Here is a 25,468-nt window from a genome sequence, read left to right on the forward strand (position 1 = left end):
ACCCGAAAAAATGCGCCTGTTTTCTTGATTATACGGCAAACTGTCACAGAGCTGATTCCCTATTGGTTAGAAGAGTCCCAGCGCGTCCAATCACCAGAGGACTCCTCGTTTCACCGTGTCTTCGCAGCCAATGGCAGGCGAGAGAGGGGGCGGGTTTTGTTTTCGCTTCGGTTCCTCACAATATTTTTCCCTGAAGGAGAGAGAGGAGGCCTGAGCGGCTGAATTAACGAGTAAGATTTTAAATATAAATTAATTGTATTCTATTTGTTAAACGGTACAGACACTTACATTTGATTAGTCGCGCTGAAAACCATTTGTTTCGTGTAATAATATTTTAAGAAAGGTTCATTTATTTTCCGTGTACGAAAGTAATAATTGTATCTCACACACACACAGGCCCACTTAGAGGGGAGTCCGGGGACATTTCCGCGCCGCGCTGCTCCTGGAAAAACTAAAAAAACAAAATTTAAAAAATAAATCTGCTCAATTAATATCAAGCATTTCGACATTTTTAAAAACGCATAACCGCTCGAGCCCTCCGCGCTGCGCGGGAGCGTTTGCGTTCGCGCGCGCCGCCACCACGTAAACAAAACAAAACTTTTTTTGGGGGGGGTCAGTTTCAGCGTACCAGTGATTCAGTTCACATCGAGTGGACAAAAATGCGGACTAGAAAATCCTATAATATATAATATAGTCTATATATCGGTATAACTGAATCCTGGCTGCAGCGCAGCAGACACACGAGCCCGGGAATTGGTTTCACTGAAGTCAGACCGATGATATGGGGACTAACCTACAGATCCGGACAAAGGTTTGCATCGCACATTGTGCTTCATCAAGTGAATTGAAACCTGCAGAATAGTGTTTCCTTAATATATTACTTTACGTACCGCTTCGTAGCTTTACATATAATTAACAAAAAAACTGACAAATTGAAAAATTTGGCATTTTAAACTCGATAGTGAAACACTGTACTACTATTATGGCTTCCGGTAGACTTTTGCGATATCATTTAGTAGTTTCTTTGATTACATGATGCTAAATTATATATATATATATATATATATATATATATATATATATATATATATATATATATATATATATTTAGCTCAAAGAGCCAGCTGCCCAACGTTTCGATATGTTGTACATATCTTTCTCAAGGGAGCCTGTGTTTGAATCAAAACATTGGAGGTATGAAAGCTACTTGTTATTGTTTACATTAAAATCCATGATTTATTCTTACATGATGTAATGGTGTTCTATATATTGTGACATCATTTGTACTTCTATCTTTCAATCTGTATTAATTCTAATTAACACTACTTTATATAAACTTATATTTTTATTATGTCATGCAATGCTGGCTCTGGGGATCAGTCTAGATTTGGCCTCCCCAGCGCATCAGCATGCACAACTTTTGAATGAATTTTGTTTATTTATTTAAATGTTCTATATTTATTGAAGTTAATTAGTTCATTCTTTTCTGTTGAGTCCCGCTGGCATAATCGTGTTCAGCCTATTTATCCATTTACTTTCTTTTATTCTTCTATATGTCGCATTGTCTAATTTTAGCTGTTCTAATACTACAAACTTTACATCATTCATGTCATGTCCTTGACTGGTGAAGTGCTGTACTATTGGTTCATTCATTTTTTTATTTCTAATTAATGAAAGGTGGTTCTGAATTCCTTTATATAAAGTAGTTCCAGTCTCTCCAACATATTTGATTTCATCACATTTTTCACAGGCTATTCCATAAACAACATTGCTATTTTTACAGTAGGTATTAGTTTTTAGTGGATATGTGGTGTTCTTATGTTTAATTATATTTTTACTTTTGTCCATGTATTTACACACTTTACATCTACAGGTGCACATATTCGTATAACCTATTTTGTCAATTATTCTTTTATGTTTACTGTGAACTAAAATATCACCTAAATTAGCTACTCTTTTGAATGCTACAACTGGGGCCTTAAGAAATACTTTTTTTTAATTTTTCTGAATTATGTAGAATCCGCAAGTGTTTCCAAACTATCTTAGAATATATATATATACTTTTTTATTATGTTTCAATCCTAAAATTCTAGGTGATGCAAAACTGTTGGCCATCGCTCTATAAACCCTTATTAATAATCCGAAATGTGGAATTCAGTGTCAGATAAATATATAAAGGGATCCCTGTACAAAAACAAAGACACGTTTTTTATTATATGAAACATATTGAAGTGAAAAATAAATGCCATGTCTTTTTCGTGCACATTTCAAACGGGTGGACTGGTAACGAAGCCGCAAAGCATGCTGGTAGATCGAGCAACACGTTAACTATGTAACGTTTCCAGAACCTCGGCAAGACGTCACCGTGGTGACGTTTCACTTGTGAGACCAGGTTGGCCGACACTGCTGCGTAATTACAGAAAAGTTGAATTGCGCCGAACCATATATAACAAATAGTTGCTTATAGTTAAAGCATATTCACTGAAATTGTATTGCGTTAACTGAAAACAGTATCAAAGGTACATGATTAAAACGTTTATTTGAAATCTAGGGAGATATATATATATATATATATATATAATTAGTTTTCAGATGTACTTGTCATTTCAGAGGAAAAATGCAGCTCGTTTATAGGACCAAAGGTGTGTTGCAGACGCTAAAAGGTATAGATGTGATCAGAAATGCTGTATGAGTTAACCCCGCCCCCAGCCTTGCTCAGCACGGAGCCAGTACCAGATACCTTGCGAGGCCAGAGTTTCATGGTTCCAACTCTGCTCGGCTTGACAGAATGACCCGTGTGAAACTAGCCGTACTGTGCGGGCTCGGCTCGGGCGTGCAAGTGTGAAGAGGTTATTAGCGTTGTGTTTTAGTCCACTAGAGGGCAACAGCAGTTACTTTGGGTTTGTTTCAATTGAGACGGATTTGAATCCGCAGCTGGGGACTATCTGGAGCGGCTTTGTTCCTTGCAATTGGTATTAACTTGCGTACTGGTTTATTGCCGTCCTCCGTACTAACCACGGGATCACCCCCAGACAGGACTCTGCTTTCACTTCACTGCAATTCATCCTCACTCTTCAGTCCTGATTCAGCTTCACCGCTCTGTGTTTGATTGTGTGTTTCTGGTCGTATCAATTTATTTAATACTGAACACAAGTCTGATCTAAGCTATAGAGATTGAGAATCATAATAGTGGTGTGGAGTGATCTCTATTTCTGTCGTTGCATGTAGAGACCTTTCAGATTTATGCTTTAGTTTCAAGGAGCTCTACACGATGCTGGCAGGCAGAACTGTTTAAACAAATCTAATGTGGGGGTTTACATGGGAATGGAAGTTTACACACTTTATATTCATGTTTATTGCATCTCTTGCCTGGTTAGTTCTGTGGGTGCATACAAGCAACAATAAGTATATATGCAAATCTTTCATAGTACTAAAAATAAACTTCATTATAAAATCTGTCAACCTTTTCAACAATAACCTTTGTCTTGTGTGAAAGAAATGCTGTCATTTTCTAAGCAGTATTCCTGAGGATCTTATGCTTGAGTGGTTACATGTGTGGGTGCTTTTTATACATGTTTTTTATATTTCTCTGTTTAAAACTGTCTTTGTTTCTGTGATTTTGGTCCATCTCTCCTTCCTCCTTGTTATCTCCTTCATCTCACTCAGCGCAGCACATTTGTGAACATGGTAATGAATGGAGTCTGGAGTTGGTAACGCAAGTTCATAGAATCTAAGAAAGCAATTGTAACAGATTTATTTCTTTTCAGGAAATCTTTTCAGAAAACAAAACTGGATTATCCTTGTGAAAGAGAAGAATTAAAGATGGAGCCTGTCCATATTAAAGAGGAGGGTCCTGCACTGGAATCAGTCCATATTAAAGAGGAGAGTCCTGTACTAGAATCAGTCCATATTAAAGAGGAGAGTCCTGCACTAGAATCAGTCCATATTAAAGAGGAGAGTTCTGCACTAGAATCAATCCATATTAAAGAGGAGAGTCCTGTACTAGAATCAGTCCATATTAAAGAGGAGAGTCCTGCACTAGAATCAGTCCATATTAAAGAGGAGAGTCCTGTACTAGAATCAGTCCATATTAAAGAGGAGAGTCCTGCACTAGAATCAGTCCATATTAAAGAGGAGAGTCCTGTACTGGAATCAGTCCATATTAAAGAGGAGAGTCCTGTATTAGAATCAGTCCATATTAAAGAGGAGAGTCCTGAACTAGAATCAGTCCATATTAAAAGGGTTATTCTCAATTCTAAACCCTTAAACAGCTTGCAGGGCTTTCTTCCTTGTCCTGGATGTGGGGAGAGTTTTAATCCTGAAGGAAACCTTGAAACATCTCCTGGAAAGACTCTGCATCGCTGTGCTGGATGTGTGAAGACTTTCAGGGAGTCAGGAATCCTGAACGGACAGCAGCAAACAGGCACTGGAAAGACTCCATATAACTGTCATGAATGCGGGGCAGATTTCAGACACCACAGCACCGTGAAACACCACCTGCGAGTTCTGAAGGTACAGCTGGGTTATCCTTGTGAAAGGCAGGATTCAGAGATGGAGCCTGTCCACATTAAAGAGGAGCTTCCTGAACTAGACCCTGTCCATGTTGAAGAGGAGGGTAACCATTTTAAAACAAGCAGCTTGCAGGAGACTCTGTCCTGTACAGAATGTGGAAAGAGTTTCAGTCAGTTACAAAATCTTAGACGTCACCAGCGATTCCACACTGGAGAGAAACGACATGTCTGTGCTGACTGTAGGAAGAGTTTCAGTCGTTCAGACCATTTGAAAACACACCAGAGAATTCACACAGGAGGTAAACCATATGTCTGTGCTGACTGTGGGAAAAGTTTCAGTCAGTCAAGCCATTTGAAAACACACCAGAGAATTCACACAGGAGATAAACCGTATCTGTGTAGTAAATGTGGGAAGAGTTTCAGATGGTTACAAAACTTGAAATTTCACCAACGACTCCATACTGGAGAGAAACCACATGTCTGTGTTTACTGTGGGAAGAGTTTCACGATGTCTGGCCATTTGAAAACACATCAGAGAATTCACACAGGAGAGAATCTGTATCTCTGTGCTGACTGTGGGAAAAGTTTCAGTCAGTCCAGCCATTTGAAAAGTCACCAGAGAATTCACACAGGAGAGCAACCGTATCTGTGTAGTAAATGTGGGAAGAGTTTCAGACAGTTACAAAACTTGAAATTTCACCAACGACTCCATACTGGAGAGAAACCAAATGTCTGTGTTTACTGTGGGAAGAGTTTCAGTCAGTCAGGCAACTTGAAAATCCACGAGCGATTCCACACAGGAGAGAATCCTTATCAGTGCACTCACTGTGGGAAGTCTTTCAATGCTTCCGGTTCTCTTAAAAGACACAAATGCAAGTTGTGAAAGTTTAGGCAGAATGTGAGTGTGTGTTCATTCACCCGGACTCAGAAATTCCAGTCTTTTTAAACAGCAGCTTAATATAAAAACTGTGATAACTCTGGTGAATGTCTACAGATGATACAGATTTATCAATATTAAACACAGTGCTCTGAAGCCGTTACATTATAAAGTACATTCTTAGCATGCAATCCGTTGAATATACAGACACCTCGGAGCGTTGTGTGATACGAGGCAAAGCCGAGTGCCTCCAACCCCTGAGAAGTCTGTATATTCAACGCATACGCCGTGGGAGAAATTCATAGTTGTAATTGAATGTACTTTATAAAATGACATTTCAAATCTTAAACTATGAGGCTTAAGATGCTGTGATGTTAATTAAGTGTGTCTTCCCCCAACCTTCTCCCAGACACCTGGTGGACCATGAAATGAATTGTTACCATGAAACATGGAACATTTAAATGAATAGAATTCCTGATTTCCTTATTTTAAAAGTGAATTGAAAAACAAACCTTTACAAGTGTATTATATTAACTTGTTTAACAATCTCAGGGTTTTAGATTTACTAAAACTATCAGATTGAAACGTAATAAGTAAAAACCTAACTGTTTTAATTTGGTTTTAGAATCATTTTAATAACAAATCTGGCGGACGCAAGTTTAAGAGTTGTTTCAGTATGTTTTCCAAATCAAATTGAAATGTTTATTGTGTTTTAATAAAGTTCGAAGTGCGAATCATTCTTACATTATTTCACTTTAATTATTATATAACGTGTTTAATATGCTTGTAACGGTAATTTAGTTCAGAGAATGAAACTGACATGTTTATCCTTCTGCGATCAATATAACTAGCTAGCACAACATGAAGTTTTGTTCTATACATGTTTTGAATCCTGTTCTGTCTCTTTCTCTCTCTCTCTCCATGGCACAAAATGTTCTATTGTTTTGTTCTATAAATATTACGAATCCTGTTCCCTCTGTCTCTCTCCATGGAGGAGGGTCGCTTCCTGTTTTAATGACGCACATTGCTTGTGGAAAAGGAAGCGTCATTCAAAATTTCTAAGCCAAAGAAAGGACTGATTTCGGTCAGGGATTAGCTTCCTGTTTTACCCGGAAGTGATTGGATCTCCAAAGTATACTCCTCTTCGGGCCCAATATTTAAATCAAAACATGCATGAACTCGTTCTCTTGGATTCAGACTCATCTCGCCATGAAGTAACCATTGAGCCTTCGCTTGCAATGGGGACTCATTCAAGCATCGTACGTATCTTCATCCTGAAGAAGACTCCTCGCCGCTACATCCTGCAACTCTACATGTTACAAAGAAGACAACTGCATTCCAACAAGGACCATGTCTCCAGAATAAGTGTTACGATTCAAAGACTTTGAGATTCAAGTAAAATACTGTGTTTGTGTAGAAAAACCTACATGCAAACCAGAAGTAAAAACATTGAATACAGAGTAACACTTTGTATGATTAAAAACACAGGCGATTCTACTCTGAACAATTGAAAGAAGAAAAGACTTTAACTGAACTGGTGCTATTGTGTGCATTTCAAAACAATGTGAACGTCTGAACCATTTAAACATTGATTGAGTTTATCTACAAGTTCTGTAGCAACTCTAGATTACAACTTCCTACTAAATGCAATTGAAGCTGCTTCCAAACTGAACTTTTACGTAAACATACAGAAGTCAGCTTGCGTTTGAAAGTATTTGTTTCAATGTTTTATTACTGCTATACTTAAAATTCTGATACCATGATTTCTAATTAATTACTTTTGTGAGCCTTAATAAAATTAATCGTTTTTATGGGTTGAGTTTCTTTTTGCCTGTTATGAGTACTAAAGTAAGCATTTATGATTGATGTGAGATCCTGAAACCTGTACACTTTTAATGTTAGTTTATTGACTTAGTTACTTGACTGGTTAACCTCTCTTGATATTGAAACTGAAAAACATATTTTTCTATTCTGTTCATAGTTCTTTTGATATAGTTCAAAAATCGAATAATGGAATTCTAAATATAATTCTATAAGAAATATGAAATTTTAAAGGACTAAAACTATTTTTATATATAAATATTAATCACATAACGGAGGCATAGTCCTGTATATTAAGACATTAACAACTAATATGTTTGTATATTACTAACATAGCAGGGGGTGGCCTAGGATATTGAGGTATTAATGATAAATATTATTATATCTTCATAAATATGCACAACAACAGGCACCCTGAAGGGTCATATTGCATTTATAATTCAGGTCACAACGTGGAATTGAAAAAAAGCCAAAATACTTTTTAGGGCAAAAAATGTTTTTCTTTTATTAAATATCCTTACGCCAATAAAGGGACCGAAAAAGTAGTCCCGTTTATAACTTTGAACTTTGAAATCCTGTACAGTTTGACGCTACAATATAATCCCTTCTTCTTGGTGTCTGTGTTAGTTTACTACAATCTGAAAAGAGTTTAGAATACAATAAAGCCAGTAATTTAAGCAATGTTCTGCCTGCCTGGAACTAGAATGGGGAATGTAAACTAACTGGAAAGTCATCTGTCTAGTTTCTGATGAACTAGTTCTGCACAGAAAGCTGAACTCTGGTAGAATGTAGCAAACATTCACTCAGGAATAATATTGTAGTTTCTGTAGAGGCTCTTATCCACTTGTAGATTCAGTGGTTTCCCACGATTGATTAGACTGAAGCAAAAATACTGTTAAACTGAAGTCTAGTGGAACAATGTATTAAACACGCAGCCATGCAATCGTATTTACTGTGAAACTGCACACAGATTTGTTACACCGGCGCTGTGTCGTTTTCCTGCAGCCAGTACTTGCGTGGAGGCCTGGCGCCATCTACTGGGAGACGTGAGAATAGCAGGGAGAGTTTTAACATTCATTTCAATGGGAGAGAGATTATTAAATCTCCAAACGGTATGTGGAAAGTTAATACTCGAATTTTAATGAATATATTAACTCATGTGTTTGTATTATACATGACAGTGATGCAAGGTATTAATAGCCATGTGTAACTTTATAAATGAACCGGCTATTATATACATGTTACTGAGTGACAGATCAACTGATAACCTTTATCCATTTATCCATTTCAAAAATAATTAATAAAGATATTATCTGTGTGCTTGTTTAAAATACATAAATGAATCTCATGTTTTCATATACATCACCACAATTATTATTATTATTATTATTATTATTATTATTATTATTATTATTATTATTATTAATAATAATACACTGAACGGTACCCTTGTGTAAAAATGCGACTGTTTAGGTAAACTGACACAGAACTACAGCTCCCATCATGCCTCCTACCCCCCCTTCGCCTCGAGGAACCGAGTCCCAGCGCGTCCAATCACCGGAGGACTCCTCGGTTCGGAATGACCCCGCAGCCAATAGCAGGCGAGAGAGGGGGCGGGTTTGTTTTCGCTTCGGTCCCTCAAAATATTTTTCCCTGAAGGAGAGAGAGGAGGCTGGAGAGGCTGAATTAACGAGTAAGATTTTAAATATAAATTCATTTATTACATTTGTACCGACATTTATATTTGATTACTTGTACTGAAAACAATTTGTTTCGTGTAATAATATTTTAAGAAAGAGGGTCATTTTTTCCGTGTTTCTAAAATAATAATTGTATATAAACACACACGCAGGCCCACCGAGAGGGAGGGGTAGCAACACAATTTAAAAAAATAATTCAGGTAATTTAATACCGAACATTTCAACATGTTTTTAAAACAAGGCTAATGTACGCGCTGTCAAAACAGTAGTCGTTTATTTGAAATATATAGAGAGAAACGCTGCCTGTGTGTTTATGACTCGCACTGTCAGTGCACGCCTCAGTCCTGCTCTAGGAAAGCATTTCCCACTAGTTTCTATTTGGAAGTGTGGATTTGTTTAAGTTGCTCTGTCAGTTTTCATGTTATTTCTCAGCTCTGTACTGCAGTGAAGCTTGGACCCTGGAAAGGAGGGGGAGCGCTGTGTATTAGTGTGACTTACTTGGGTTGAATTGAAGTCCTGTTTTTAATGGAATGTTTAATTTATTCTCATTTTGTGAATGTGAAGCTGACTACACGTTTATTTTATGAGTGTGTTGTTGGCGTCACCTGGGCAACGGAACTGGCAAACAATCAAACATATTAATTTAACGGTTAAAACGTAGTTTGCATGCATGCATAAAACATGACTTGTTTACAACACTGTCTCTCTTGGACAAGGCATGGTTGTTTGCAGAAAATATTCATGAATAGGGTTACATGCATCTGAGGCTGTGTGGTCCAGTGGTTAAAGAATCGGGCTTGTAACCAGTAGGTCCCCGGTTTAATTTTTTCAGCAGTACACTTCCTAATTACAGTCCCAAGTATTTCATAATAGTAATCACCATGTAACAAATGTAACAAATCTATTATATTATATATGGGCAGCAGTGTGGAGTAGTGGTTAGGGCTCTGGACTCTTGACCGGAGGGTTGTGGGTTCAATCCCCAGTGGGGGACACTGCTGTTGTACCCTTGAGCAAGGTACTTTACCTAGATTGCTCCAGTAAAAACCCAACTGTATAAATGGGTAATTGTATGTAAAAATAATGTGATATCTGTATAATGTGAAATAATGTATAATGTGATATCTATATAATGTGAAATAATGTATAATGTGATATCTTGTAACAATTGTAAGTCGCCCTGGATAAGGGCGTCTGCTAAGAAATAAATAATAATAATCATAATAATAATATCTGGGATAGCTTCGGCTGCCAAAGAAGATGCAACAGACTAAATATATCTGTTCGTGGGACACAAAACTATTTAGGCACCCAACGATTTGGCTTGCAAAAGATAATGTTGGTTTATTGGAGTTCACAAAGATAACTTTTTTCGGCTTGATACGGTAACCGTTTCACTTCCATCTTTGTTTAATTATTGAGTTTTTTGCTGCATTACAGACCTTCATTAAAAGAATTCCTTATTTTAAGTTTCTTAAGTTTTCCAGGCATTTTGTTAACAACACGAGTGCAGCACACAGACCTTGAGTGTGCTTGTTCTTAGTTTCCTGAACGCAGCGTTTCATTTGAATCCGTGTTTGTACACAGCAGTACTCTCACGCGTCGGGTCCCCCTCACAGCTCTTTCATGAATCTGGGGTTCCTGTGTTCCGCTGGTGTTCATACAGCGCCTCTCTGCTCTGACAAGCCTCTGTGTTTGATGAAATTGTTGTTATTATTAATAGTTTATTTGTTATTTTGTCCTTCTTGCGCTTCATTTTATTCAAACATGTGATAGGCGTTTTTTCCCCCTTACAGGAGAACGTCACTTCGCATTCATAAATATTGACACATCCTTCTAAAGGGAGAGGCGGCAGTTTTGTGTTACAGACATCAAGGCGCCTAAACCCCAAAAAACGGATTCCACAGTTGTTTTCGCAGATATCCTGCTGACAATCCCTGAAGTGAGTTTAAAATTCTTTTACTCTTCAGTCCTGATTCAGCTTCACCGCTCTGTGTTTGATTGTGTGTTTCTGGTCGTATCAGTTTATTTAATACTGAACGCAAGTCTGATCTAAGCTATAGAGATTGAGAATCATAATAGTGGTGTGGAGTGATCTCTATTTCTGTCGTTGCATGTAGAGACCTTTCAAATTCATGCTTTAGTTTCAAGGAGCTCTACATGATGCTGGCAGGCAGAACTGTTTAAACAAATCTAATGTGGGGGTTTACATGGGAATGGAAGTTTACACACTTTATATTCATGTTTATTGCATCTCTTGCCTGGTTAGTTCTGTGGGTGCTTACAAGAACCAAGAAGTATACATGCAAATCTTTCACAGCACTAAAAAGAAACTTCATTATCAAATCTGTCAAACTTTTAACAATAACCTTTGTCTTGTGTGAAAGAAATGCTGTCATTTTCTAAGCAGTATTCCTGAGGATCTTATGCTTGAGTGGTTACATGTGTGGGTGCTTTTTATACATGTTTGAATATTTCTCTGTTTAGAACTGTCTTTGTTTCTGTGATTTTGGTCCATCTCTCCTTCCTCCTTGTTATAGAAAATCTCCTTCATCTCACTCAGTGCAGCACATTTCTGAACAGGGTAATGAATGGAGTCTGGAATTGATAAGGCAAGTTCATAGAATCTAAGAAAGAGATTGTAACAGATTGTATTTTTTTTTCTTATTAGGAAATTTGTTCAGAAGACAAAACTGGATTATCCTTGTGAAAGAGAAGATTCATCGATGGAGCCTGTCCATATTAAAGAGGAGAGTCCTGTACTAGAATCAGTCCATATTAAAGAGGAGAGTCCTGTACTAGAATCAGTCTATATTAAAGAGGAGAGTCCTGTACTAGAATCAGTCCATATTAAAAGGGTTATTCTCAATTCTAAACCCTTAAGCAGCTTGCAGGGCTCTCTTCCCTGTCCTGGATGTGGGGAGAGTTTTAATCCTGAAGGAAACCTTGAAACAATTCCAGGAAAGACTCTGCATCGCTGTGCTGGATGTGTGAAGACTTTCAGGGAGTCAGGAATCCTGAACGGACAGCAGCAAACAGGCACTGGAAAGACTCCATATAACTGTCATGAATGCGGGGCAGATTTCAGACACCACAGCACCGTGAAACACCACCTGCGAGTTCTGAAGGTACAGCTGGGTTATCCTTGTGAAAGGCAGGATTCAGAGATGGAGCCTGTCCATATCAAAGAGGAGCTTCCTGACCTAGACCCTGTCCATGTTGAAGAGGAGGGTAACCATTTTAAAACAAGCAGCTTGCAGGGCTCTCTGTCCTGTACAGAATGTGGAGAGAGTTTCAGTCAGTCACAAAACCTGAAACTTCACCAGCAAATCCACACTGGAGAGAAACAACATGTCTGTGCTGATTGTGGGAAGAGTTTTAGACATTTACAAAATCTGAAACGTCACCAGCGAATCCACACTGGAGAGAAACCATATCTCTGTGTTGACTGTGGGAAGAGTTTCAAACATTTACATAACCTGAAACTTCACCAGCGAATCCACACTGGAGAGAAACAACATGTCTGTGCTGATTGTGGGAAGAGTTTCAGACAGTCAAACAACTTAAAAATCCACCAGCAGATCCACACAGGTGTGAAACCACATGTCTGTGGTGACTGTGGGAAGAGTTTCAATCGTGTAGACTATTTGAAAGCGCACCAGCGAATCCACACCGGAGAGAAACATAATGTCTGTGCTGATTGTGGGAAGAGTTTCAGTCAGTTACAAAACCTGCAACTTCACCAGCGAATCCACACTGGAGAGAAACCGCATGTCTGTGCTGACTGTGGGAAGAGTTTCAATCAGTCAGGCAACTTGAAAAGACACCGGCGAATTCACACTGGAGAGAAGCCGCATTCATGTAATAAATGTGGGAAAAGTTTCAGTCAGTTAGCAAATCTGAAAGACCACCAATTAATTCACACAGGAGAGAAGCCACATCACTGTAACGACTGTGGGAAGAGTTTCAGACACTTAACAAACCTGAACGTCCACCAGCGAATCCACACAGGAGAGAAACCAATTGTCTGTGCGGACTGTGGGAAGAGTTTCAGACAGTCAGGTGAGTTCAAACTTCACCAGCGAATCCACACTGGAGAGAAACCACATACCTGTAATGAATGTGGAAAGAGTTTCAGTCAGTCAAGCAACTTGAAAATGCACCAGCGATTTCACACAGGAGAAAAACCATATAACTGTAATAACTGTGTTAAGAGTTTCACCCGGATAGACCAATTTAAAATGCACCAGCGAAGTCACACAGGAGTGAAACCTTATCACTGTTCTCGCTGTGGGAAGTGTTTTACTGCTTCCAGTTCTCTTAAAAGACACAAATGCACGTTGTGAAAGTTTAGTCAGAATGTGAGTGTGTGTTCATTCAACCACACTCAGAAATTCCAGACTTTTTAAACAGCAGCTTAATATAAAAACTGTGAGAACTGATTAATGTAAACAGATGATACAGATGTATTGATATTAAACACACTGTTCTGAAATTGTTGTATTAAGCACATCCCTTGAAGTCTTGTAGCATTCATGCAATTGAATTCTCTTTCACTAGGTTTAAAACACACCCTGTTGTCTTTCCAACGCATATCTGTTTAACTCTTCCTATACATAATAAACTGCATTGGAAGGAGAATAACAAGCTGTTTTAATCAGTAAGAAGGGTTTCTGTTAGCATGATTAGTAAGCTGTGTGTTAATTGAGTTCAACTTCAAGAGTGAGAGAAATAATCTGAGTAAACCCGATCTGTGTGACACTGAATTCATTTCATGAGGTGTCTGAAGATACCAGAAGACTCTGCCAGTGTGTTTTGTGAGGGACACCAATTACAAAAGACTGGCCTTGTTTTATTATTACGTTTCTTTTTAGTTCTATTGTAACATAATGCTTGAGTTATTAACCCTTTGCAGTCCATTTATTCAGCACATCTCAAGGCGCGTCAGGTCCACTTTATTTTCACACGCGCAGTTTATTTTAGACGCGCTGTTTAAAAGTATTTTTTTCACAGTAAAACAGGTTTAAAAGTCTCTGCATATCAACAGGACACTCGGTACTGCATCTCCAGCCCCGCCCCTCGTTCACTGTATTTTTCACATACCTCTTCATAGTCGTGCATACCGATAAATCATCTCCTGATCACTCGTTTTATCAGCAAACTCCTCAATAATGCGATCCAAGTCATTATTATATTACTATAACATCTCAAAAAGCTCTGCAAATGTCTGTGATATTCTTTGAGCGCTGGATGCGGAAGCAGCTATCTTGTTTGTTTATGTCCGTGTTATCTCTGTGGTGCCTGGGAGATGTGTATTGCTCAGGTCCGGACCTTTTATTTTCGGCTCCTATCAGTCTCACTCGGCCATTGAATGGTTTTCTCAGCTTTTTCTGGAGAAAATACGACTAGAGACGTCTTTTTGATGATGTCGGACAGGAAAGGGAAAATTGGAATGCTGGACCAGGTCCGACATAGGACCACAAAGGGTTAAAGGTTGTATTTAACTTCCAGTGACACATAAACCCAGAATATGAAAGAGAAAGAGTCGCTGCAGTAAATATCAATGCATGACATCTGTATCAAAGAACAGGAAAGCATCTAAACAATAGAGTTCAATGCAGAACGGAATGTGGGGATTTGAAACTAATAAATGGTAGACATTGTTAAGATTTGAAACATGGTCTGGTCTCATCCTTATAGAGCAACAAAGTAGTTAATTCCATGTTTACCTGAATCCACAAACCTTACAGGCTGCAGAGTTAACCTGTAGTGTAAAGAGACAGGGCGGTACACCTGCCATACACACAGCATGCAAATACACACAATACAGCACTGTGCAAAAGAGCTGGCCAAAACATTAGGAACACCTGCCATACACACATCCAGCATGCAAATACACACAATACAGCACTGTGCAAAAGAGCTGGCCAAAACATTAGGAACACCTGCCATACACACAGCATGCAAATCCACACAATACAGCACTGTGCAAAAGAGCTGGCCAAAACATTAGGAACACCTGCCATACACACACAGCATGCAAATACACACAATACAGCACTGTGCAAAAGAGCTGGCCAAAACATTAGGAACACCTGCCATACACACACAGCATGCAAATACACACAATACAGCACTGTGCAAAAGAGCTGGCCAAAACATTAGGAACACCTGCCATACACACACAGCATGCAAATACACACAATACAGCACTGTGCAAAAGAGCTGGCCAAAACATTAGGAACACCTGCCATACACACACAGCATGCAAATACACACAATACAGCACTGTGCAAAAGAGCTGGCCAAAACATTAGGAACACCTGCCATACACACACAGCATGCAAATACACACAATACAGCACTGTGCAAAAGAGCTGGCCAAAACATTAGGAACACCTGCCATACACACACAGCATGCAAATACACACAAACAGCACTGTGCAAAAGAGCTGGCCAAAACATTAGGAACACCTGCCATACACACACAGCATGCAAATACTTTCATTCTCAGCAGCCTGTGCATCTCACTGGTCCCGTGTCACGTTTGGGATGTTGCTGGTGTGCATACTTGCGTGGAGCCCTGGCGCCATCTACTGGGAGACGAGAGAATAGCAGGGAGAGGTTTGCCATTCATTTCAAAAGGAGAGAGATTATTATTATTATTATTATTATTATTATTATTATTATTATTATTATTATTAGGGTGGCACGGTGGCGTAGTGGTTAGCGCTGCTGCCTCACATCGCCAGGGTCCTAGGTTTGAATCCGACCTAGGGTACTGTCCGTGTGGAGTTTGCATGTTCTCCCCGTGTTCGCGTGGCTTTTCTCCGGGTACTCGAGTTTCCTCCCACAGTCCAAAGACATGCTGTCCAGGTTGATTGGTCACTCTAATTGCCCTGTGAGTGAGTGTGTGTGTGTGGTGCCCTACGATGGACTGACGTCCCGTCCAAGGTGTAGTCTCGCCTTGCGCCCCGTGCATGCTGGGTTAGGCTCCGGCTCACGCGACCCTGTAAAGGAGTACGCGGTTAATGAGGATGGATGGATTATTATTATTATTATTATTATTATTATTTATATAGTGAACGGTACGGGACTATAAAAATGCGCCTGTTTTCTTGATTATACGGTAAACTGCCACAGAGCTGAAGCCCTATTGGTTAGCAGAGCCCCAGCGCGTCCAATCACCGGGGGACTCCTCAGTTCAAAAATGACCCCGCAGCCAATGGTAGGCGAGCGGCTGAATTAACGAGTAAGATTTTAAATATAAATTAATTGTATTCCATTTGTTAATCGATACAGACAGTTGATTAGTTTTGCTGAAAACAATTTTGCTTCATGTGAAAATATTTTAAGGGTCATTTTTTTAACGTGTACGAAAGTAATAATTGTATCTCACACACACACAGGCCCACTTAGAGGGGAGTCCGGGGACATTTCCGCGCCGCGCTGCTCCTCGAAAAACTAAAAAAACTAAACTTAAAAAATCAATTCCGGTCAATTAATATCAAACATTTAAACATTTTTAAAACGCGTAACCGCTCGAGCCCTCCGCGCTCCGTCCTTTTTGTTTCCGGTCCTCAGTCCTGCTCTAGGAAAGCATTTCCCACTAGTTTCTATTTGGAAGTGTGGATTTGTTTAAGTTGCTCTGTCAGTTTTCATGTTATTTCTCAGCTCTGTACTGCAGTGAAGCTCGGACCCTGGAAAGGAGGGTATTATTGTGATTTATTTGGGTTGAATTGGTCCTGTTTTTATTGAATAGGTATCCCAGCTACAGCACCGCTTAAAAGCGCTCGGTGAAGCTGCGTGATGACGTCATCACCAACGTGCTCTCACAGGTTAAGGGTTATACAGTGCTTGAAAATATTCTCAAATCGCATGTTGTTTTCCCATGTTGTTGTCTGTGCGAGTCGTGTAACAGCAGCGTGTGTGGGTGTGTGCCTGTGGTATGCGTGCAGACTGAAGTCGGGAATTAGCTCTTTAAAGTGACTGTTAGATAGCTGGTTTCTATAGGGCCGGGTATCGGCAGTGTCTTCACGATACGATACGTATCACCACACAGAAACGAAGCATGAAACATTAAAATCACCTTTTTGTCTCGTTTGCTTGTGCACGTGTTTGCAGTAACACTGCTAAAGCTGTTTTGGTCAAATAAGCTTCACAACCTGTTTTGCTTTTGTTTCCTGTTTATTTATTTTTTTAAATACTTATGCTGTCATATTCAACTGCTTAAAATACAACAACTTGCTCAGTAACTTCATGTCTGTACTCACTTGTTTGTTGCCTCATTCTGCTGAATGGTTAACCTATGGAGCTGATGACTGCGTTAATTCAGCATGTTTCTATTTGAGGTATTCTGCAGGTGTTGTGTATTGAATTGAGTCCAGTTGTAATATGGAAACAGCACGCTGCAGCTCCCATGCTCAGTGTTAGTGGAGTCCTGATCTGACAGCGTGCTGCAGCTCCCATGCTCAGTGTTAGTGGAGTCCTGATCTGACAGCATGCTGCAGCTCCCATGCTCAGTGTTAGTGGAGTCCTGATCTGACAGCATGCTGCAGCTCCCATGCTCAGTGTTAGTGGAGTCCTGATCTGACAGCGTGCTGCAGCTCCCATGCTCAGTGTTAGTGGAGTCCTGATCTGACAGCACGCTGCAGCTCCCATGCTCAGTGTTAGTGGAGTCCTGATCTGACAGCATGCTGCAGCTCCCCTGCTCAGTGTTAGTGAAATCCTGATCTGACAGCATGTAACACACACACAGCTCTTTGGATTACATGGTACAGGTTTACATTGCAGTGAGTTTGTTCTGCTATTTACGATATTGAATACAAGCACACTGTCATATATTGGAGATCTTTTCATTAGCACAATCTGAGAGCTACATTTAGTGAATGTCAGTGTTGTTTTACTACAATCAAGTAAGCTGCAGTCCGTTTCAATTTCAGTTCCCTAAGTGTGTACCAGGGCTTCCATTTCACAGCGGGATCGCGCATTTTCCAAGTTGCTCCCGAATATCTTTCAGTGTGGGGAAAATCCCACAGAGATATTTGAAGACACCAAGCTACTGTATTTTTCACCCAATTTAGAATGACTGAAACGCTACAACAGTCTCTAAAGAAGTGGGTGTCAGTGACGAAAGCGCTATGAGCCGCATTCTGAGTAGTTCAGGTTAAAATAAATAAAAGTGGTGCTGGATATTTTAAGTGCCGCGAGACTTTATTCTCTCGTACGTGATTCTCGGCCGCTGTCTTTAAGCATTATAGAAACTCCGTACAATGCAATAAGTAAACAGTTCTGAAAAAAATGACACAATATTAAGTCTGTCTAGGTGTTGTTTTGCAAGTGGTGACTTCCACTTTAACAGCCCCATTCATTTTGGGGCGCCAGCGCATTGAAGGTTACGCACATATAACTCGGGCACCGTAAAAGCCACCTACCTGGTTCATGTTTAAAAGTACAGATTCGGGGCTTTCCAAAGACGTATTCAGTGTTTGCATGCAGTACTCCTAGCCGAACAAATGCAATCAACTTGTGAGTATTTTAACCTCACTGAAAGTGGAACCAGTGAAGTTTTAATTAATACAACGACTGCTGTTTTAAACACATTGTATATTACGAAGTGCCCCAGATCCAACACGTTGTTTATTATTATTATTATTATTATTATTATTATTATTGTTAGTATTATTATTAGTATTGTTACTGTGCTACATTTTTTTTTAATATAGCATAGTACATCCAATATGTTCTGTTAACAACAACTATAATAATAATAATAATAAATAATAATAATATTTTGCATGCATCATATGGTGTTTCTTGTTTGTTTGAATGGTTGCCTTTTTATTCAATAGGTAAATCAGTTAAAGCCATTGTCGAGCTGTGCTACAGGATTTAACGTGGCTTCAGTTTTTTCTGGTTTTATTCTGAAATGTATATACATCCAGTCGCCGCTGCTTAGGGCGCGTTTTGTGATAACTTGATCTACCCGCAGTAAGCGATGGATGGTATAAACTCCCACACAATAACCTTCTAAATGCCCCCCAATCACCAGTACAGTAATTAGGGGTGGGTTCGAGTACTCTAAATAATTATAATTACTCAAGCACTCTAAATTATTATTATTATTATTATTATTATTATTTATTTCTTAGCAGACGCCCTTATCCAGGGCGACTTACAATTGTTAAAAGATATCACATTATTTTTACATACAATTACCCATTTATACAGTTCGGGTTTTTTTACTGGAGCAATCTAGGTAAATTACCTTGCTCAAAGGTTCAACAGCAGTGTCACCCACCGGGGATTGAACCCACGACCCTCCGGTCAAGAGTCCAGAGCCCTAACCACTACTCCACACTGCTGCCCTAAATATAATTTAATAAATCTCTTCATGAATGCAAGTTCAATATATTGTAGCAAGCCGCTCAGTTCAGACTTTTGTTTTGTGTCGTTTGTTTGTCTTGTTTCGTCTGGCCCTGTGCCTGTGTATTGTTCCGAGGAGGGACCATACCACTAGTTTCGGTAGTTGTGGGTGTGTCTGTATGTGAGCCACTGTTGGGAGCGAACCATGTAATCTAGAGACCTAGTATTGCTCTGTTCTCTTCTCTGTGTGTGGAATAGAGCGAGCGAGAAAGTGAGTGAATTTTTAGGCTAGAGATAGGTGGAAGGATGTATTGTTTTTGTGGTGTGGTCCTGACCTAAACACAGACCCTGTTTAATTAGTAAAGGAGTTTTGTTAGCCCCTGAATCCCGTCTCCGTCTCCTGCTTTGAGCCTCAAGATCAGGGGTGGTTACGATACTTAATTCGCGTATACCACATTAACGCTAGCCACGGAAGTCATTTTGACGGCTTGAGGTTTTCCAATTTTAATTACTCTGCGTGGTCTGAAAGTTAAGTGGTTGTCCATCAGTGCGTTATTGCAATGGAGTCTTGCCCCACAAACAAGACGAATTACACAAAGACAAACAAACAAAACACTCACGATACTGAAACAGTGGTTACGGGGTCTCTCACAGTCCTTCTCGGTTCATACACACAAAATCAATGCGAAGGAACAGATTACGATTCTCCGTCTCCTTTTATGACCACTTGGTAAACGAGCGCAACTTTCAGGCTGGCCGACTTCCCTTGAACCCTGGGAAAGAACTGTCAGACCAGCCCGTCCAAGGAACTCTGTTCTCGCTGCTCAGTGCCCCCACAGGTCAGGAGGGAGATTTACAACAAAGAATCATTGTATTTCTGTTGCAGCTTGTTAATTAAATCTACGTGAATGGCACATAGAGATCCAAACAGCTGAGTTTGCCCGAAATATACAGCGTGCTTAAACACTGAATAAGTTATTCCTTTGTTATTGAAATCAATGGGAATGGCAAACGCTATTTTTCCAATATAGCGGTGCTGACTGTACTAAAAAGATACTTCAGTATAGAAACTTTTCAACAGTAACCTTTGTCTTGTGTGAAAGAAATGCTGTCATTTTCTAAGCAGTATTCCTGAGGATCTTATGCTTGAGTGGTTACATGTGTGGGTGCTTTTTATACATGTTTGAATATTTCTCTGTTTAGAACTGTCTTTGTTTCTGTGATTTTGGTCCATCTCTCCTTCCTCCTTGTTATAGAAAATCTCCTTCATCTCACTCAGTGCAGCACATTTCTGAACATGGTAATGAATGGAGTCAGGAATTGATAAGGCAAGTTCATAGAATCTAAGAAAAGGCCTAACAGATTGTATTTTTTTTTTTTTTTTTAGGAAATTTGTTCAGAAGACAAAACTGGATTATCCTTGTAAAGAGAAGATTCAACGATGGAGCCTGTCCATATTAAAGAGGAGAGTCCTGTACTAGAATCAGTCCATATTAAAGAGGAGAGTCCTGTACTAGTGCAGCAAACAGGCACTGGAAAGACTCCATATAACTGTCATGAATGCGGGGCAGATTTCAGACACCACAGCACCGTGAAACACCACCTGCCAGTTCTGAAGGTACAGCTGGGTTATCCTTGTGAAAGACAGGATTCAGAGATGGACCCTGTCCATGTGAAAGAGGAGCTTCCTGAACTAGATCCTGTCCATGTGAAAGAGGAGAGTCCTATACTAGAATCAATCCATATTAAAAGGGTTATTCTCAATTCTAAACCCTTAAGCAGCTTGCAGGGCTCTCTTCCCTGTCCTGGATGTGGGGAGAATTTTAATCCTGAAGGAAACCTTGAAACATCTCCTGGAAAGACTCTGCATCGCTGTGCTGGATGTGTGAAGACTTTCAGGGAGTCAGGAATCCTGAACGGACAGCAGCAAACAGGCACTGGAAAGACTTCATATAACTGTCATGAATGCGGGGCAGATTTCAGACACCACAGCACCGTGAAACACCACCTTCGAGTTCTGAAGGTACAGCTGGGTTATCCTTATGAAAGGCAGGATTCAGAGATGGAGCCTGTCCACATTAAAGAGGAGCTTCCTGAACTAGATCCTGTCCATGTTAAACAGGAGACTCATGTACTAGAATCAGTCCATAGTAAACAGGAGAGTCCTGCACTAGAATCAGTCCATATTAAAAGGGTTATTCTCAATTCTAAACCCTTAAGCAGCTTGCAGGGCTCTCTTCCCTGTCCTGGATGTGGGGAGAGTTTTAATCCTGAAGGAAACCTTGAAACATCTCCTGGAAAGACTCTGCATCGCTGTGCTGGATGTGTGAAGACTTTCAGGGAGTCAGGAATCCTGAACGGACAGCAGCAAACAGGCACTGGAAAGACTTCATATAACTGTCATGAATGCGGGGCAGATTTCAGACACCACAGCACCGTGAAACACCACCTTCGAGTTCTGAAGGTACAGCTGGGTTATCCTTATGAAAGGCAGGATTCAGAGATGGAGCCTGTCCACATTAAAGAGGAGCTTCCTGAACTAGATCCTGTCCATGTTAAAGAGGAGACTCATGTACTAGAATCAGTCCATAGTAAACAGGAGAGTCCTGAACTAGAATCAGTCCATATTAAAGAGGAGAGTTCTGTACTAGAATCAGTCCATATTAAAAGGGTTATTCTCAATTCTAAACCCTTAAGCAGCTTGCAGGGCTCTCTTCCCTGTCCTGGATGTGGGGAGAGTTTTAATCCTGAAGGAAACCTTGAAACATCTTCTGGAAAGACTCTGCATCGCTGTGCTGGATGTGTGAAGCCTTTCTGGGAGTCAGAAATCCTGAACGGACAGCAGCAAACAGGCACTGGAAAGACTCCATATAACTGTCATGAATGCAGGGCAGATTTCAGACCCCACAGCACCGTGAAACACCACCTGCGAGTTCTGAAGGTACAGCTGGGTTATCCTTGTGAAAGGCAGGATTCAGAGATGGAGACTGTCCACATTAAAGAGGAGCTTCCTGAACTAGACCCTGTCCACATTAAAGAGGAGCTTCCTGAACTAGACCCTGTCCGTGTTAAAGAGGAGGGTAACCATTTTAAAACAAGCAGCTTGCAGGACTCTCTGTCCTGTACAGAATCTAGAAAGCATTTCATTCAGTTACAAAACCTAAAACTTCACCACCGAATCCACACAGGAAAGAAACAATATGGCTGTGCTAACTGTGTGAAGAGATTCGATAGATTAAAGCATCTTATAGACCACCAGCAAATGCACATAGGAGAGAAACCACATGACTGTGGTGATTGTGGGAAGCGTTTCGGTGATCCATTCGACTTGAGAAGACACCGCAAAATTCACACTGGAGAGTATGTCTGTGCTGACTGTGGGAAGAGGTTCAATCGTATAGACTATATGAAACTTCACCAGCGAGTCCACACTGGAGAGAAACAAAATGTCTGTGCTGACTGTGGGAAGAGTTTCAGTAAGGCAAGCCAATTGAAAATACACCAGAGAATTCACATAGGAGAGAAACTGTATCTGTGTAGTATGTGTGGGAAAAGATTCAAACACTTACAAAGCCTGACACTTCACGAGCAAATCCACACTGGAGAGGAATACTATGACAGTGGTAACTGTGGGATGAGTTTCAGTCAGTCAGGCAACTTGAAAATGCACCAGCGTATCGACACTGGAGAGAAACCATATGTCTGTACTTACTGTGGGAAGAGTTTCTGTCAGTCAGGCAACTTGAAAATGCACCAGCGAATCCACACTGGAGAGAAACCATATGTCTGTACTTACTGTGGGAAGAGTTTCTGTCAGTCAGGCAACTTGAAAACTCACCAGCGAATCCACACTGGACAGAAACTATATGTCTGTAATTGCTGTGGGAAGAGTTTCAGGAGATTAGGAGATCTTAAAATCCACCAGATAATTCACACAAGCAAGAAACCACATGTCTGTGCTGACTGTGGGAAGAGTTTCAGGGGATTAGGAGAACTTGCAAGCCACCAGATAATTCACACAGGAGAGAAACGACATATCTGTGCTGACTGTGGGAAGAGTTTCAGGGGATTAGGAGAACTTGCAAGCCACCAGATAATTCACACAGGAGAGAAACGACATGTCTGTGCTTACTGTGGGAAGAGTTTCAGTTACAGAAGCAACTTGAAAATGCACCAGCGAATCCACACTGGAGAGAAACCATATGTCTGTGGCAATTGTGGGAAGAGTTTCAGTCAGTCAGGCAACTTGAAAATGCACCAACGACTCCACACTGGAGAAAAACCATATGTCTGTACTTACTGTGGGAAGAGTTTCTGTCAGTCAGGCAACTTGAAAATGCACCAATTAAGGAACACAGCAGAGAAACCTTATCACTGCATTCACTGTGGGAAGTCTTGTACGTCTTACTGTTCTCTTAAAAGACACAAATGCAAGTTGTGAAAGTTTAGGCAGAATGTGAGTGTGTGTTCATTCACCCGCACTCAGAAATTCTGGTCGTTTTAAACAGCAGCTTAATATATAAACTGTGAGAACTCTGGTGAATGTCTACAGGTGATACAGATTGATCAATATTAGTATTCTGAAGCCGTTAAATTATAAAGTACATTCCTAGTATGCAATAAGGCCCGACAGGGTGTCTGTATACATTGAATATACAGACGCCTCGGAGCGTTGTGTGATACGAGGTGAAGCTGAGTGCCTCCAACCCCTGAGAAGTCTGTATATTCAACGTATACGGTGTGGGAGAAATTCATAGTTGTAATTGAATGTACTTTGTAAAAATGACATTTCAAATCTTAAACTATGAGGCTTAAGATGCTGTGATGTTAATTAAGTGTGTCTTCCCCCACCCTTCTCCCATAACATTCAAGATCTACTTCAAAGGACTGGATATTAATAACAGAGGGTCGTAAAGATTTAAATTGGTTTTAGTTTAGATTACCTGCCAGTTTGGTCTAAACAAACATAGCTGATTCTTATCTGTTAATTAAGAAAGTCTGTCTGGAAGCCAGGATACAACTTCCTTCCTATAAAGGGTTAAGAAGTGCGACACCTGGTGGTTACGAGGTGCCATGACTTTCAACCCATGAAATCAATTGTTACCATGAAACATTGAATGTTTAAGAGAATAGAAATTCCTAATGTCCTTATTCAAAAAAGTGAATTGAAAAACAAACCTTTACGAGGGTATAATATTAACTTGTGTAACAATCTCAGGGTTTTAGATTTACTAATAAGTATCAGATTGAAACGTAACAGATAGCAATAACTTCACTGATTTAAGTTGGTTTTAGAATCATTTTAATAACAGATCTTGCAGACGCAATTTTAAGCGTTGTTTAAGTATGTTTTCCCAATAACACTCAAATGTTTATTGTGTTTTAATGAAGTTTCAACTGAAGATAATTCTTACATTATTTTACTTGAATTATTGTGTAACATGCTTAATATGCTTGTAACGGTAATTTAGTTCGGAGAATGAAACTGACATTTTTATTTTTCTATGATCAGTATAATTTTGTTCTATAAATGTTTTAAAGTCTCTCTCTCTCTCTCTCTCTCGCTCTCTCAAGGGAAGTAATGTTAAAACTTTACAATGCATTAGTAAGACCTCATCTAGAATATTGTGTTCAGTTCTGGTCACCTTGTTACAATAAGGATATTGCTGCTCTAGAAAGAGTACAAAGAAGAGCAACCAGAATTATCCCGGGTTTAAAAGGCATGTTGTATGCAGACAGGCTGAAAGAATTGAATCTATTCAGCCTTGAACAAAGAGGACTACGCGGTGATCTGATTCAAGCATTCAAAATCCTAAAAGGTATAGCAAATGTCGACCCAGGGGGCTTTTCCAACCTGAGACAGCGTGCTTATGACAATATGTGTTTCCATGTTTCATTCCTGCTATACTTATAATTCTGGTACCGTGATTTCCAATTTCTGTATTCTTATTACTTTTGTTAGCCTTATTAAAGTTTATTTTTGCCTGTTATGCGTACTAAAGTAAGCATTTATGATTGATTTGAGATCCTTAAACCTGTGTTTGTGTGTATCTGTGTGTGTATATATATATATATATATATATATATATATATATATATATATATATATATATATATATAATGAAATTTGTGAAGGACTAAAACCCTATTTTTATATTTAAATATGAATCACGTAATGGAGGTCTCGTCCTGTC

General features: G+C 39.7%; 4 protein-coding genes across 7 annotated transcripts in view; all 4 read left to right on the forward strand.

The window, feature by feature from the left end:
• LOC131696672 (zinc finger protein OZF-like) overlaps positions 1-7,199 on the forward strand; it is a 164,056-nt gene extending 156,857 nt beyond the window's left edge. For 2 of the 4 annotated variants that reach the window (XM_059017724.1, XM_059017725.1), the window contains exon 2: positions 3,768-7,199. In XM_059017724.1, coding sequence (XP_058873707.1) covers positions 3,823-5,394 — 1,572 coding nt within the window. In that variant the 5' untranslated portion in view covers positions 3,768-3,822 and the 3' untranslated portion in view covers positions 5,395-7,199. Of the gene's footprint in view, positions 1-173; positions 231-563; positions 812-3,767 lie in introns of those variants that run through there. The other 2 variants (XM_059017723.1, XM_059017722.1) reach the window with 2 other exon arrangements.
• LOC131724841 (zinc finger protein 501-like) overlaps positions 181-25,468 on the forward strand; it is a 32,623-nt gene continuing 7,335 nt past the window's right edge. Inside the window, exon 1 of the mRNA XM_059017769.1 lies at positions 181-230. The gene's annotated coding sequence lies outside the window, so the exon portion shown is untranslated. The remainder of the gene's footprint in view (positions 231-25,468) is intronic.
• On the forward strand, positions 190-14,707 carry LOC131724835 (zinc finger protein OZF-like). Its single transcript, XM_059017736.1, has 2 exons — positions 190-230; positions 11,581-14,707. The coding sequence occupies exon 2, from the start codon at positions 11,636-11,638 to the stop codon at positions 13,253-13,255; it is 1,620 nt and encodes a 539-aa protein (XP_058873719.1). The 5' UTR covers positions 190-230; positions 11,581-11,635; the 3' UTR covers positions 13,256-14,707.
• LOC117407719 (zinc finger protein 271-like) lies at positions 8,804-25,258 on the forward strand. Its single transcript, XM_059017666.1, has 2 exons — positions 8,804-8,902; positions 20,662-25,258. Exon 2 carries the CDS (start codon positions 20,716-20,718, stop codon positions 23,713-23,715), a length of 3,000 nt encoding a protein of 999 aa, XP_058873649.1. The 5' UTR covers positions 8,804-8,902; positions 20,662-20,715; the 3' UTR covers positions 23,716-25,258.

Source organism: Acipenser ruthenus, chromosome 57, assembly GCF_902713425.1.
Source record: "Acipenser ruthenus chromosome 57, fAciRut3.2 maternal haplotype, whole genome shotgun sequence".
Lineage (NCBI taxonomy): Eukaryota > Metazoa > Chordata > Actinopteri > Acipenseriformes > Acipenseridae > Acipenser > Acipenser ruthenus.